General features: G+C 41.0%; 1 protein-coding gene across 9 annotated transcripts in view; it reads right to left on the bottom strand.

Annotated features, from left to right (window-relative positions):
- Nucleotides 1-16,671, bottom strand: part of celf4 (CUGBP, Elav-like family member 4) — an 88,536-nt gene that overhangs the window by 2,701 nt on the left and 69,164 nt on the right. The window contains exons 4-13 of one of the 9 annotated variants that reach the window (XM_026168528.1): nucleotides 12,294-12,422; nucleotides 11,246-11,325; nucleotides 8,971-9,111; nucleotides 8,476-8,614; nucleotides 7,089-7,241; nucleotides 6,641-6,751; nucleotides 5,233-5,298; nucleotides 4,726-4,806; nucleotides 3,380-3,523; nucleotides 2,083-2,276 (exon numbers count right to left, since the gene is read on the bottom strand). In XM_026168528.1, the coding sequence (XP_026024313.1) occupies nucleotides 2,149-2,276; nucleotides 3,380-3,523; nucleotides 4,726-4,806; nucleotides 5,233-5,298; nucleotides 6,641-6,751; nucleotides 7,089-7,241; nucleotides 8,476-8,614; nucleotides 8,971-9,111; nucleotides 11,246-11,325; nucleotides 12,294-12,422 (1,172 nt within the window). In that variant the 3' untranslated portion in view covers nucleotides 2,083-2,148. The remainder of the gene's footprint in view (nucleotides 1-2,082; nucleotides 2,277-3,379; nucleotides 3,524-4,725; nucleotides 4,807-5,232; nucleotides 5,299-6,640; nucleotides 6,752-7,088; nucleotides 7,242-8,475; nucleotides 8,615-8,970; nucleotides 9,112-11,245; nucleotides 11,326-12,293; nucleotides 12,423-16,671) is intronic. The other 8 variants (XM_026168533.1, XM_026168531.1, XM_026168530.1 and 5 more) reach the window with 8 other exon arrangements.

Raw genomic sequence — 16,671 nt, 5'->3', positions numbered from 1 at the left:
AAAAAAAAAAAGGAAATCAGAAGATGTTTTCTCCAACATTCAGTTTAAAAAAATCATTTTACATATCAAAAGGAGTGGCGGCACACATTTGATGACAAATTCATATGAGATTGCTCTTCCACCTGCAGTGATTTGCCTCAGGACACTGTCTGGTATGGTTCAGTTAGTTTGTGAGTGGGTGATAAGTTGCCCTTGAATGAAGTCATCAGTAGTGAATGAACGACACAGCCTAAACTCTCCATCACACAGATGAAGGGAGGAGACAAAGAGGAACAGCACAATTACCTGCCTGAGGGGTAATAAATGCCTCTCCCTTGGAAGCACTTTCTTCCCTGTGCAACATGCTGAACCATTTACCAATTATCTTTTACCTACGAGGTAACATACAGGGTCATTTACTGTAAAGTCGTTCTGCAAATAGAGGAGGCTACTTTTTTCGGCCAGCCTGGAAGCTGACATCAAAACAAGGTTTCACTTTCAGTATAGATAGACACGTCTTATGGTTCACAATTACATTTAACATCTTATATTCTCAATATGTTTTAACTAGTCTGCTTTGCCCCCTGTGTGTGTGGGACATTTCCGTTAGCGCTGTGCATCACAGCACTCTTGTTTTCAGCGAATGATGCACAGAGCTAAGAGTGTTTTCCGCCGAAGAAGGCGATGTGAGTGACACTTGTTTGCCCAAGAACACACGGCGCTCTGGCGAGAGTGTTGTTAGGTGTGTGTGCTGCACGTGAGGCACTGTAACACAGCTGTCAGCAGGTTAAAGCTGCAGGAGTTTTAGACAATGCAGTCGCTGCTGAAATTCCCTGAAATGTCACGTTTCACTCTCAGCTTGTCTTGGGAAATATCTGCATGTGACTAATGATAACAAAAAAAAAAAATCATTATTGTCATCTTCAATAAAGGGTAAGACAACAGCTGCAAAATTTCCTCTTGTTCTTTAGCAGGAAAAACGATTTAATCATTTCACTGTTCAATGAAAACATGAGCATGCTCAGTGAGTGCTTTCATGCACAACAGTGAACACAATTGGGGATTAAAACGAAGAGTTTCTCAACGAGGCTGAATCAGAGGATCACAAGATACTGAAAAAGCTGAAAACTGATGTTGATGCTTCTGCATTAAAAGCATTTTGTGTAGTGGAAATCATTACTACTGTACAAGTATACCAGTGCATCATCCAAAAACGTTTTGACTATCATGTAAAGATAAAAAACAAACAAAACATTTTTAACATGAAGAGGAATAGTCCTTGAATCAAAATCTCTAATTGTCCTGCATGGATGCTGCATTCTCTGAGGTAAATAGTAGAAGTGTAAAAGCATCTCAGATGGTATAGGTTTGTAAATGCTTTTGTACATCACATGGATAACTTGAACATCTGAGACTTGGTGGTAGTGAATGTTACAAAGAGGTTTTGAAGCAACATATGCTGCCATTCAATTGTCTTTTTGAGATAAGGCCTTGTTTACATCCTCACTAAACCCCATTCTGCGGGTATTACAACAGCGTTGCTTCATATTAAGAGCAGCTATAACTACCTGTATACAGTCTAGGCCTGTCAGTTCTTTTTTCAAAAATTTATGAAACAAAAGACAGCGGATTCTTGGGCAGAAAATCCTTTAACAAGGAAGACTGGGGAAGATTTTGCTCTCTATAGGTGAACATTTGGTCTCATTGGTTCCCAAACCCTTACAGAGTGCTGTTAAGAGAAGAGGTGATGCAATGCAGTGGTAAACATACCATGCTTCTAACTGTTTTTTGTGTGTTGCTGGCATCAAATTCAACACGAGCACATTTTTTTTAAACAAAATGTTTCAACTTTAATATCTCATAGGCTCTCTTTATACAATTTTTATATTTTATACAATTCAATGTATTGGTTACATTATTTTTATTTATTTATTTAGGTTTGTAGTCATGGTCCTGGGAGGATTGTGGGAATGTCAACACCTGGTTTTGTTTGGTGAGTGTTTGCCAGTATAATTTGCAATAGCTGTGCATGCACTCAAGAAACCACCTGTGAAACTAAACTGACAACAGGTGTTCCTCAAGGAGTCAACACTGATGCCTAACCTGTCTTTCCCTGTGTTCGACAGCTGCCCCGGCCGCCAGGGTGGCGGTGGCTGGCTGGGGCGCGGGCTAGTAGGGACGGTTGGCATCCTTTGGCCTCTTCAGTTGCACCTTGAGTCTTTTCATGCCGATCTGGAAGCCATTCATTGACTGGATGGCAGCTTGGGCACTACCTGGGTTGTCGAAACTTACAAACCCTGGGGGAAAGGCCAAAAGAGAGAGAAAGAGAAAGGAGGAGATATTGTTATATGAAGAAGCAAGAGCAGTTTGGGACACTAAAAACATGGAATGTGAAGATGAGTTCATTAAGATCCAATAGTCATTTACAGGTGTGTATGATATGAAAACTGGAACGATAATGAAAACCTTTAATCAGCACATAAAACTAAAAAACAGTTACCATTCATGAAACAACTAGTTGTAAGCGTAAATCTAATATAGTGTGATTATTAAAAAAAAAGCACATTAAACTAACATCACACAGATGTGTAATAGTATGACAACAACAACAGGATTACAGGATAATGGGGTTTTATAACTAAAACATCAATATGGTAGTGCAACATTTCAGTTTTGCTTTTTAACTTCCACTGTGATGTGGGGGGGAAAAAAAGCGTCAAATAACAAATTAAAACCCGCATCACAAAAACGCCAACATGAATTGAGGAAATACATTAATGCAGCGTATTAGTGAGCGAAAGCTAATTTGCAAATGGGTTGCACCTGATGGACTCTCCATAAAACATTCTCCACAATCCATTTATAATTTGCCACATAATTATGCGTTCGACTACGCTGCACTGTCAGCAGCATGACGTGAGATGGCAGTTTTCTGTCTTTGCACGGCAGACTAACTGTGGGATTCTGAAGTTACGTTCTTGGCATGCATCCCTTTTTTTTGTTTTTAGCTGAAAGGAAGCTATAGTCAGGGGCATGCGACTGAAAAACCCACATTTGTATTATACAAAATGTCACGAAGAGCACAGTCGTAATCGAAAGATAAAACGGGCCGCTGAGTTCTCAGATCTCAGCTGTCTGTAACGCTTGGAAAAGGAAAACAAAATATCCAAAGTATCCACTCTTTCTTATTAGTAACAGCACACCTGCAGAGAAACGATCTGCTCTTTTGTTCATCTTTTTAAAGGGAGAGGTGTCAAGAGGTTTGGGGGTAGGGAAGGCGTGGGGGTGGGAAGGGAGTATTGACTGCAGTGCAAAAAAAGGGTGATTAGGAAAAAAAAAGAATAATAATAATCAGGAATAAATAACCAATAATCGTTTGGTTTTGTTCATTTTTACCCACCAAAGCATTTACTTTGGTTTGTCGCCCGATCCACAAACACTTTGGAGGAGATGACATTACCGAATGGCAGGAACATCTGCATCAGCTCTCCATCTCCAAACTCCTGAGGGAGGTGGTAGATGAACAGGTTGCAGCCTTCCGGTCCTGCATGGAAAGAAACGGAGAAAGGCGAGAGAAGAGAGGGGGAGGGAGAGAGAGAGAGATAAAAAGGCAAAGGTCAGAGAAAAGGGTCAAGGAAAGAGACGGGGAGTAAGAATGGGAAAGGCAGACCACGAGAGGAGAAAACTCTGTGATGACAGTAAGAAATTATTTAAAGTGTAAAGTAAAAGATAAAGAGGGTAGAAGAGCACATTGTTAGTCAAAGTGGGCTAAAAGGCAGTGAAAGTCAGTTGCCTCTGACAGCTTCTTATAAATGATGTATAAACTCAATTTTCTGCCAAAAATAGAATAATGTTGGTTATTTTAGAAAAGACCTACATTTTTTTTTAACATAAGCTCTCACAGAAACCAATCAAGATGAACATTTCAACATTTGATTGCGTAATTTCATCAGTTTTCTTTGTTTTCTAGCTGTGTCGGTCCTATGTGGTAGTTAATCTCGCATGTTTGGATTGTTGTTTTGACTAAACTAGAATTTAAAATGCATCAGAGTGAAAAACACAAAATAAATGTTCCAGTTTTCTGCATCAGACCATCTTTATGCCCAGTTTCACATTAAATTTTTTTTTCCTTAAATGTGTTTCTTAATATTTGCCTAGTTTTAAGGTTCCAGAGTTGCAAAAATGAAACACGAATAAAACCCATAAAAAGTGTAGAGCAGTTTTCTCCAAGGCTTCAGTCACAGTTGAATGGTAACCTTAAGTTGTCAGGTGATTGCTGAATGTTAAGTATCATGAAAACTAACAACCTTCATACTGATAATTTTATGGCACCCCTTACTATATGACTCCCAAATGCTTAAAATATGGCCTCTGGGTTGCCACAGCTGTGAAATCATCTGCAATTTTTATCTTAACTTCCACAAGAGGGCAGTAAGGTCCCAGGCATGGGTGTTGAGCTTGGCGGTCATTCGGTTCATGAGAAGGCTTACAGCTGAGTTTGAGATGCTCAGTAATATTCTTCTTTTTCTTTTTCTTTGACTCATTCTCAACTCTGTCCTCTGTTTTTTTTATATTACCGAACCAAAAAGCACCAATAATAAAAAAGCTGTTTTGTATCAGGTAAACAAAAACACCCCAAAACACTGCTGAATATTTGTACTTTTCGTAAAAACTGACTGGCAACATTTCAAATCACCCCGCCAGCGTGTATGAGTATTTCAGGAGCATGCCGTGCGTGAGCGTTACCTTCTCGCTGCTGCTGTGGGATGATAGGTGGAGGGTGGGGGAAGGCTTGGCTGATCTGGCCGTATGCAGCGGGGTAGGCTGCTGACACACACAAACACACACCGCGGATCAGATAACAGTCATGACTAGAGCGCACACTTGTATACATATAAACAATGTGATATATGCAGGGGCACAGCAGGCAATCGATCAGATAGCGCACAATAGAGTCTAACGTGTTGCACACCCGACGCGGTGCAGAGAACAAACTGATGGAGTGAGACTGAAACACTTAATGTTACAATATCAAAATTTTAATTTCGAACAAAGGTATGCTTATCCTTGTCCTGTTTTCCGTAGTCTGGCCTCCCTTCCTACTGTACACACACACACACACACACACACACACACACACACACACACACACACACACACACACACACACACACACACACACACACACACACACACACACGCATACATATGCAGACACACATATCATTGGTGCAGTGAGAGTGACAGACAGACCTGCATACTGCTGGACTCCTGTGTAAGCCTGCTGGAGAGGATCAGCTGCAGTGGGACTTTGAGCTGCTTCAACAGAGACACAGAGAAGAGAAGAAAAAAGAGGAGGAGGTGGTGGTGGTGGGGGAGCACAGATGGATGGAGGTGTGTGTGTAGGGGGAGCGAGACAGAGGGAGAATGTAGATGGAGGAGAGGGCACGGAGGAAGGAGAGAGTAATATATAGCAGGGATGAGAAGGAGGAGAGCGATGGAGAGAAGAAAAAGCAGAAAGGTTAGCGAGCCGAACAGCGTGGAGTCAACTCACTTCACTTCGGTGTGTGAGGAACTGAATTCTGAACCTCTCCCTTCTCTTTTTCCAGACCCTTATACTTAAAAGTTTCCCCCAAAGCATTTCAAAAGTTTTCTTCTTCTTCTTTTTTTAAGAAAAGCAGGAAAGCAAAACTTTGATAAACCACAGTTAAGACCAACACACACACACACAAAACAAAAAAGAAAACAACCAACAACACATGGCTCCACTGTCACCACAACAAAGAAAAAAATGTACCTAAACGTGTGCCTATCACAGAAAACCTAAAAAAACAAAACAAGAAACACATTTATTTTTCACATGTACAACAACAGGACGAGCACAACGCACGTAACAGTGGATACGCCTGCTGCTTTCACTTCACATGTTCACAGATCTACAGCAAACTCTCCCTGCATCTGAACTACCGCCGGCACTGTGCCGCACCTTAATGCTACACACCCGTGCGTACAACGCATGCACAATAAATACACCACTGAGAACACACACACACACATATACACACACACACACACTGATAAACATGTACACACTGATAACGCCAGTATCCTTTAAAACCAAAGTAACACCGAGCACGCAGTAACACTGGAAAAACAGCAACAGATAGCCAGAAGAAAAGAAGAAGAGTTATGGGCTCAAAGAACCTTTAAAAAAAAAAAAAAAACAGGTGAAATCCTGTTCAAAAATAATTCAGCTGTCTGTGTTATTATCATCCTTTGTAACACTGTGATACATTTTGCCAGGGGAATTGCAAGTTTGTGAATGTAGCAGCCACAGGGATAGGTTTATTCTAACAAGATGATTTGTATTTGTATACACTGCAAAGAACTTTTCTTTATGACAGTGTCTGGAAACACGAAGTCAGAGTCTTTTTCAGAGCATATTACAGAGCAGAAAATATTTCAGATATTTGAAGCAATATAAATCTTTACTGTTCACTCACAAACTTGAATTTTCCCTCTTTCTTTCCTTCTTTTTAAAATGTTTTAAATGTAAAAAGAAAGAATGTTTGGTCCCAATGGCTTTGAAATGATATCTTCCTGTCCCTGAGCTCAGAAAGAAAAGGGATGAGGGATGAGGGTGGGAGGGAAAGAGCGCTACCTTCGGAGAGAGATGAGAGGAAGCAGCCACCCTGAACCCCAAAACAACTCCGCGGAGCCACGCCCAAGCCGTTTTTCTCTGAGTCCTCTCTAAAAACCACCTCCTGCAACACTGGGGAGACAAGACAACCAAACACATCCAATAAGGTACTAACCACGGCTCATGACACAAGCGCATAGTTAGACTCCGGCAGCCCGAACGCCTTTGCCAAATGATAATCGCCTCAACTTGCTTGCTTTCTGTGGACTACATTCGTCTGGCCTCACCCCCCATGAACATGCTTAAAGGCTATCCTAGTGTGTAAGCCAACATCATGCACGCTTTTCCTGTTGATGGCTGCTTTACAGTGGACGTGTGTCTACATTGAAAAAAATCATACTTTAACATTTGAATTTTTGTGTGTGTGTGTGTGTGTGTGTGCGTTTGTCTCTGAGATGATCATATTTACCAGGATAATGGTGTATCCCGTTGGTAAAAACTGCTTCTGCGGGGGGCTGTCCATTTGCCTGCGGGGGCGGCATGCCAGTAAAACCATTTACACTAATTGGAGATGGGATGCTGGTCACTGTGGGGGCGCTGATGCCTGGTGGAGTACTGCCACCTGCAGCCATGGGGCAGAAAGACAGAGACAGAGAGAAACAATGCAATTTTTCCACCCCGAGGACATTATGGAAAAGTTTTACTTTGACTGGCCACCTAGTAACTCTTGCAAATGTCAGGAGGGCCGGTCCAGTGGGCCGGTGAAGACACTAAATGTCAGGGCTGATTTCTTGTCCAAGTATGGCCCTTACAGTGAAACAACAGCCATTAGATGTGACCCTCAGACGTATTTTCTGAGACTAGTGAATACTGTGTTGATATCAAATGATTGCTAATTATGTGTTCCCAGAATGATCTTCTTTTACATTCCTTGGGTGTATCCAGAAACATGCATTTTCTTCCTTTCGGCTGTATCTTATTTCCACTGCAGTCTTAGAGTCGGGTCTTAAAAGAATAAACTATTTTTAGTCATTAATATTACACTTTATTAAACAGCTGGTGCTGCTGTTTTCAAAAGGATCTCATACTTATATTCGATTTTCCACATCTTATTTTAATGTCTTCGCTTTAGACGGCATGATGGAAGTGAATAAACAAAAAAAAATCCTTTTATCCAGACTGTTGTGTCATGCAGTGCAGATATATTATGTTGTAGGGCCATGTTAACACTTCAGTCAGCCAATTTATGGATTGCATTTATATAGCGCTTTTCAAGGAAAGCCATATCGTGCCATCGGCCCCTCTGGCCAACACCAGTAGGCGGTAGGGTAAAGTGTCTTGCCCAAGGACACAACGACCAGGACAGAGAACCCAGGGATCGAACCAGCGACCTTCCGGTTGCAGATGCGCTTCCCAACCCCCTGAGCCAGTTTTAGTGTTTGAGTAAATCTGTAACCACAGTAACCAGGTGTTTAGACTAAAGAATCAACCTGATGTATTTCTTTGATGGATATGGTTATTCAATTTTATTGATTTATTTTATGTTGTATGTACTTAACCTTAAGATGACCTTTATGACCTGTAAAGACTTTTATGAGCACTCAGTAGCACTGAGTGCTCATAAAAGTCAAAAGTCTCATGTGCACAGATGGAAGGTTTAGGGTTTCAGATTTGGGTTCTTGGCTTCCAGTGACACCAGATTGTCTGCTGTCAGCCCCCCTCTGGAACATTAATGCTAGCTTGTGCTCATGTATATTTATGTATAGAAGTATAATCCACAATGCATGCACTGTGGTAGATGCACTTTCTGAAAAAACTCTGATAGGTACTTTAACAATTGACCTTAAACCAGTTACCTGACGTGGGAGTCAGCGGTGCTCCGGGGAGGCCATTGATGGTGGCCATGTGCTGCATCTGGGCAGCAGCAAAGGCTGCCATTGGACTGAGGTAGCCTCCTTGGCCTACAGATGCCATCAGTGCTGCTTGCTGCTGCACCTTCAGGTGGTGAAGAAGAAGGGAAAGCAGAAAGTAATAAAAGTAAAGACCTGTGAGTCTGAGCTAAGCAAAGCAAAGCAAGACAAAAAAAGCATAAGAAGTAGAGCTATAGCAGAAATGCTGCTACAGAGATGGGAAACAGCATATTAGGAGGTGAAAACCATGTATTAAACTTTATAGAACATCTATCCTTTAATTTTTTTTTTTTTAAATTAACATTTGACTTGATGACTTTTGCTTCTTCTTTTGCCTTTTCAAATTTAAATTTGAGCTAAGCTCGAGCGCTCTGTTTAATCTCTGTGGCTCACTGAATAAATAACTGTGGATAAAAAAAGGAGTTCTGTGGGGCATCTTGCCTGAGCGTAGGCTCCATAGGCTCCAAACTGCAGGGCCATAGGGTTGAAGATGCCCATCTGACCAGCCATCTGCTGCATGCGGCGTATGGTGCGCTCCTTATCCGTGTCGGCGAACTTTACCACCAGACTGGATGAGGCCCCCTGTGCACCCACCCATCCACCCACACACATACACACACACACACACACACACACACACGCCAGGAAGTACATGTTAATGTGGTTCGATAGACGTCTGACATAAGCTTGCATTAGCACACATACACACATACTGTTTTAAATCTCTGGCCAAGGCAATGGCCCCCAGAGCTTTAACTGGTGCCCATTTTCCCCAAAAAGTCCTGATGGGTTATAACTAAAAGGGACATTCCATGTTAAGTCAACCTTACATTCTCATGTAATATTTTTACATTTTCATAATTTCCTGTTGCAAGGCTTCCGTTATGAATATATTCCAATTATTAGAGCAATTTAAATATTTATGAAAAAAGTGCCACTTTTACAGAAGGGCAAAATCGTACTTTTTCGCCTAAATCATAACTCACAAGTTGAGTGGTTTCACAAAGCTGCTCAGCAATACTTTATCTCCACCATTGTGCTTGTGGGAACAGCTGGATAATTTGTGTGGAATCTGCCAGATTTGGGAGTATTCTATGGGATTTTTGTCAGATACAGCAACAAACACAAAACAACAAAAAAGCAAAACATCAAGACAGATCTTGACTATTTTCCCCTGAAACCTGTAAAAAAATATTACCAGTACTAAATACATACATGTACATGTGCAGGTGAACACATCGCTATGCACTCTGAATTTGGCTCATGTAAACAAATTCTTTTTCATAGCTCTTAGTTTTGACTGTCCAATCAAACAAACGTTTTCATCAGTGGTAGGCAATGTGAGCTCACTCTCATTGCACTGTAAGCTATAGAGATATAACAGGTACAATGAATAAAATATGAACAATGTGAAAATGTAATTGGTGCTTCAGATAAATTCAGAAATGCCTGTTGGACTCCTTTAATGAGCCACTCTTCAAACTTTTACTGCCAGCCCATTGCAGGTTGTAGGTACTATTGTAGCTGATGTAATGCAGCACAGTAAGCTGCAATGTAAAATATCTTCCTAGTGTACGAAACACCACATATGCAAATTACCCATATAAATGCACCGTATCCATGAAGAATGTTTAAGATTTCAGATGCTAATAAGATCCAAATGGTTTATTCGAGGGCTACATGCCTTAGTTTGTTTATTTTGCTTGCACTGGAGGTTCAAGGTAGCGAACTGACCAGAGGATGTGTACACTGTCGACATCAGGGGATGGATACGCTCAGTAACAATACTCAAGAGGGCTCTGGCATTTAAACAATGCACAGTTTGTACTAAGGGACCCAAAGCGTCCCGAGAAATTGAGCCTGTGTGATTTATAGCCTCAGTTTTCTATTCTTAGCTGACAGGGGTGGCACCTGGTGTGGTCTTCTTCTGCTGCTGCTGTAGACCCACCTGCTTTGCGGTTCAACATGTTCTGCATTCAGAGATGCTCTCTGAGTTACTGTTGCCTTTTCAGCTCGTAGCACTCTGGCCATTTTCCCTTGACCTCTGACATCAGTACTGGATATTTTCCCTTTTTCCAGACCATTCTCTTTAAACTCTAGAGATGATTGTGCTGGAAAATCCCAGCAGATCAGCAGTTTCTTCAAAGTTCAAAGCAATTGATAATTATTTAAATGTGCTGCCTTTGTAAATTTAGTGAAAAATGTAACTACATCTGTCCCAGGCTGAACTTTTTTTTAAATATGTGAATGTTTAGCAGTTTTTAGCAGCTATTTCTTTTTAAACAGCAGAACAGGATGACAGATAAAAACTGCTGCAAAAAACAAAAATAACAACTGTGCCTACCAAAATTATAGGTATACAACATTTCCCAGTAGTCCTAATCCACTGACTATAATTTAAGCAAATATTGTGCATATGATCACCTCTTCTTTAGAGGACGCTGTAACTTGAAAAATATTTCCTCTATGGGTCTAATATTTGAGAAATCTCATGACATAGATTCATAGATTCATCTTTCAACCCAGGAAAAAAAAAGTGTAAAAAATGGCTCAACTGAGATGGAAAGATCGAATAGCCCTAAGGACAAATTTCCTCACTGGGACTGATAAACTCCAGCCCGAGTTAAATTTATAAGGAATATAAGCAGTATTTGAGTCATCTCCCTGTGTGACTCACCTCTCTCACACACCTACATGCACGCACGCAGTTACTCACAGGCATTGTCTGGCTCCCGTGTAGTGCACCGATGGCTGCCTGAGCTTCAGCATGAGAGGAGTATTTTACAAACGCACAGCCTTAAAGAGAACGAGAGAGAGGAGAACCTGAGTAAGGGGATAATGAGATCGTGAGAACAAAGGGAAAAAAAAGTTTCCTGAGAAGTATATCATACAGTATCACAACAAAGCATTTATAGTAACAATACAACAAGCAGACAGTCCCCCCCCCCCTCCTTTTTTTCCCACCTGGGATAAATTTTCTACAGTAACAAATATTTAGTGAAGAAAGCCTCCTTTGCTGCGGATTGCTACATCAATGTTGATCGAAGCTCAGCAGACTAAATGTGCCAATCTGGCGTCATTAACGACTTCGAGGATCCTCAGATAGCGCTCAAAATGCTACAGCGTTTTGGTGTCGCTTACTATTGACAAGCGCCGTTGATAAATTTGAGTGATCAAGTTCTCAGTAATTATTGAGCTAAAGCCCACTTAGCTGAGTAAGCTGGCTGATGAAGCCTTGTTAATGGAGCTTCACGGAGGAATCAGAATGATCAAGCCCACTGTAATCATCAGGCTTAGTTATCATCGAGTTTCATTGATTAGCTGCTAAGCCCACTGATGAACTTCATGCGGTGAACTTGTGTAGCACTCTGACAACATTTAAAAAGGGGCATTTTTCTGGCATGACATGAAGCCCGATGGTTAATAAGGAGGGTGACTTATTTTTTTTTTCTTTATCAGAGCCTTGTAGGTTGACTCACGAGGTTAATGGGGTTCATCTGTAAAGAGCTGCTGGTTTGTATCTCTCGTCCCTTTGGGCGAAAGCTTTCAAATGGCATTTACTGTTGAAATTTACTGAATCTCCGGTATTCTTATGTAACGACTCCTCTGATGATTGTGAAATAGCCCGCTTTGACATCACTCAGCGCGGAGTGTTTTAAGAAGAACTTTGCAAAGTCACCAACTTTGAAAGGCCAAATCATTTCTGTGCAGTAGCCTGTGAAAAAAGTCTGCCGGCTCAAAGTCATAAACAGCTATAAACTCACCTTTGCTGTTTCCGTCGGGACCTCTGAGGATGGTGCATTCCTCGATGCTGCCGAAGGACTCGAAAAGGCGCCGCACATCATCTTCTGACTGTTGCTTGTTGAGCATGCCCACAAAAAGCTTTCTGTCTTCTAAAAGGAAAAAGGAATAGGTCACGATCAGGAGATCAGGAGATCAGGAGATGCTTTTTGGTATTCTACAAAGAGACGTGCTGTGTCGCTTAGACGGAGGCATTTTTGCTAAGCCTTAGATACACAAGCACCAGGTCAAATATCAGATGCAGTTTTGTTTTGTGATATAGTCAATTGCAACAATTTTCAAACTTGAAAATCTGCTTGATTAAGTTTCATTAGAAATTCAACTTTATTTGTGTTAAAAACAACTGAGTTGAAGCTACACGCCAAAAAGAGAAAGTTATAGTAGAATAACAGTTCACAAAAAGTTCATAATGCTAGAAAAAATAATTATGTAATGTAATCTAATGCTGCAGTCCTAGTGTATTTCTAATTCAATGCTGTTCCTGAGCTGAAAGTCTGTAATGTGCATTTTAAATGGACTAGCTGGTTGGTGTATTATGTTATTATTTAGTATGCAGTCTATTTGAGGTGCACAGCTGTTTCTGCATATTCACTTTAAAATGTATTAATACTGTTTACTGTTTAACCAGCTGCCCATTGCATATTTGCAGGGCACCATAATCAAGGCGAGGAAGCCCTTTTCTGTGGAGTCTCTGTCCTTTGGGAATATGACTACCCCATGGCACAGTATGTCTGATGCTAACAACAATGTTCTCTCTCATCACATTCAGTGCAGCTTGCGTGACACATGCAGTGTCTGTGGTAAATGTTTGCCACTGTATAAGTTGGCTATGCTGCTGGTTTCACGTGTCACGCCCCCTCTGCAACCTCAACTCCTTATGCAGCGGTAGCGCGAAAGTTTCTGTTGCCCTGGATTTAATTGCTAATACCTGACAAGGTGTGGCAGGGAGACCAGACACTGTCATGCTCTCTCTTGGGTGTTGGTGTCGTTTTTAGCTAAAAATATTTAGTAAATTAAAATAAAGCCCATGTTTCTAAAAAAGAAAAAAAAAGCAGTGTGGAGTCAATCTCCGATTTATGTTGGAGCTTATGAGCCAGGTCATAAAAGATGCCAAGGAAAGATGTTCTCCAAGTTTTATGAACGCTGTTGCTAGGTAATATTTTCCCTACATTTATACTGAGAAAATAAGCTATTTTCTGCTCTGTATCTTTTTTTATATTTCTGGACTTCATCTGTTTCATCTTGCTTTGCACTTCCTTGACAAAAACAGGTAGTGCAAATAACACTAAACAGAATATGGAGTATTAATAGCTATGATGTTATGTAGAAGATGTCTTTGTAGAGAGATTATCTTCTTCTTCTTTTGGCTGTTCCTTCCTTCCTACCTCCGTCTCATCCTATCCCTAGCATCCTCCTGTGCCACACCAACCCACTTCACGTCCTCCTTCACCATATCTATGAACCTCATCTGAGGGCTTCCTCTTTTCCTCCTGCCTGGCAGCTTCATCTTTAACATCCCTTATGTTGCGATGATGAGATATTTGACTAAAGTTACTTTCATATAATACCACTTTGTACCTCAAGAAGGGATAGTGAGTCAGTGTAGCAGCAATTCCCTCACTCAAGCGTGAGAAGAAATAGTGCTGCCCAGAGATTTGGTGGGTTTTTTTTAAAATTTCATTCAGCAGGAAAAACAGTCAGGGAATGAAACTGTAAACATAACTCTGGCAGAGTGACAGTTGAGAGAAGATTAACAGGAGTTACCAAGCGAGCTGGCCAGCTAGTCCAGCTTATGCTTCCTCTCACACTGCCCAGGCCACCAGTATTAAGAGATGATGGGGACTTGTAACGAGCAACGGGCGTACAACAGATCATCACGGAGGCTGGTTGCAGAGCTTTTATGGTTTTGTGTTTTCTCATTACTTGTTTTTGTTTTCAATTCGGTTTAGTTTCACTTGGTTTCCAGAATGGCTTTGCTTTAGTTTAGTGTTCATTAGTTGTAGTCTTTGTTAATTATTTTCATACAGACGGTATTTGTCAGGGGGAAGAATTGGAAAATAAAAGCAAAGATGTTTTCATGCATAAATGCTTAGTAAAGAGGGTCCGACGCAAGTTCAGAAAATCATTTCAGCTAGTCTTGTTTTATTTTTGTTGGTTTTTGGTTAGTTTTTGAATGATTTCTATGCTGTAGCAATGTCTCACAAAGGCAAACCAGCACTGCTGAGACATCCATATGACATGGAAATAAAAGAAAGCAATACGAAGCACCACTCAGGATTCTGAGCAGTCACTGCTTTCTACTGTGAAGCAACAGTGGTCTCTTCTAGAGCGAGGTATTTGTGGCAAATTAAATGGTTTTGTTTATTTATTTATGACTGCCTCCTGCACCCCATCCACCAGGAGTCATACTCTTCAGTTCCTTTGTGGAAGGAAATTTCACCAAGTCCCTCGGTCCTCCCGAGGATTCCACAACATGTCGTAATTTTCAAACCAGAATATGAATGATCTGAAAAATCTACCATGTTGAATGTTATTTGTGCAGATTCTACAGAAAATAAGCCACCAAGTGATAATCATCTTGTATTAAATGTTATGTGTAAATAAATGTGAATGCATAATGTGTGGTGAGACAACATCCTGTAAGCAGCATCCTAGTAGCTGTTTCATCAGATGTTTTTGTCAGATATGAAATGGCACGACAAGATAGAAACTCACAATGACAGTGTGACAATGCATGGGTCTTGCTTGTCACATCAGTCTGACATTTTTTTCCCCCATTGAATCAGTCATTTAAAATTACAACCTATAGGCAAGGAAGTGCGCCTGTCACAGGTGTCAGATATGAGAGAAGGCAGCTGTGTGGGTGTGCCTTTCCTCAGGTCAGAACATGATTAAAATTTAACTAAGGTCAGTTCCCTAGTCTTGCCAGTGAACTTTTCCTTCCCCCCCCCCCCCTTCCCCCCCAAAGAACAACATATGTATTGTCATTATTATTATACAGAAGTAGGAAGTAATATGCATAAGTCAAAGATTATGCTGAATCCAGGAGACAGCTGTATGAATGTGGGAGGCTATGCGCATATTTTTCCCATGGCTAAAGAAAAGCTTTGCTAAGACCTTCGAAGCAGCATACCTACTTTCTGTATAAGGTTACAGCAGGTAAAGCGTCAGGAAAAATACTTTATCATTTCTCACGGCCAACACCTAATGCATTTATGGGTCTAATTCTCATTTATGAGCACGTAGCAATAATCCATTTGCATATATTAACTGCTGGCCTCTTCTTTGGCAAAAAGCCTCCACCATATTTATGCCCAAAATGCTGACGTGAAGTAACTTGATTACATGTAAAACTTACACGTAATTTTGGTACAAAACATTAAATTTAATGCAACTGGTGAAATTAAATGTATTTGATTGGTATACACTGAGTTTATACTAAACTATGTTTTTCAATGATTAGTTTGATTGAATTTGAGTTAAAAAACATTTGATTTTATATATTTCAGTTGCATTTTACTCAAAATTATTGTGTCATGTTAATGAGGGCCAGCACTCTTTTGTTTTTTTTAGTGAAGTAACTCATAATTAAAACCTAATTTCTTTCTTTTTCACTGCCAATTTTTTCACATATAAACTTACAGGCTGTCAAATACATTGTAGAACGTTATAATCGGATACAAATCGGTCATTCAGGGTCTCTAATAAAATATGGACAGACCAAGGTTCGGCATCAGTTCATTAGTGTCAGCACATGACGGCGTTAGTCGAGTCACTCAATGAGTGGTCGAGGAGAATTGTGAAGCTGAGAGCGAAAGTGTGCTGGAAGCGAAAGCAGCAGATGTGTCGATGTGCATGGCTGTCATCAGTTCCCGCGTCGCAAAGAATCTGAGCTTTGTGGAAAAAAGGGGGTGTATACGTTCGGAAACTAATGAGCCTCAGTGCAATTGAGGCTCTGAATGTGCTCTGCAAATTAATGTGTGTCTAGGTGTGGGTATCCGCGGGCGTCCGTGTGTGCGTGCATGCGTGTTGAGGGTCCGTTCCCCGCTGCTTGTGCCTGACAGGGTGTCCTTGCCAAGTCAACAAGACTAATCTGCGCTCTGGCCTTGCACCGGGGGAGGGGGCAGGGTGGGATGGTGAGTGTTTACAAGAGTGTAGCGCATATCAGAGGTGGACACACATATGCACAGGCACGCACTCGCAAATCTTGAAATGTTTGCACCCCCACACCCTCCTCCTCCTCACATCTTCTCAGACACATACACATTCATAGTACACACCTCAATGGTGCCCAACAATTCTCCAGGGAAGCCACCAATAAACATTACATCTTTCTTTGTG

Source organism: Astatotilapia calliptera, chromosome 5 (assembly GCF_900246225.1).
Source record: "Astatotilapia calliptera chromosome 5, fAstCal1.2, whole genome shotgun sequence".
Classification (NCBI taxonomy): Eukaryota; Metazoa; Chordata; class Actinopteri; order Cichliformes; family Cichlidae; genus Astatotilapia; species Astatotilapia calliptera.
Note: the sequence above shows the minus strand (reverse complement) of the source record. Positions and strands in the feature narration are given on the sequence as shown.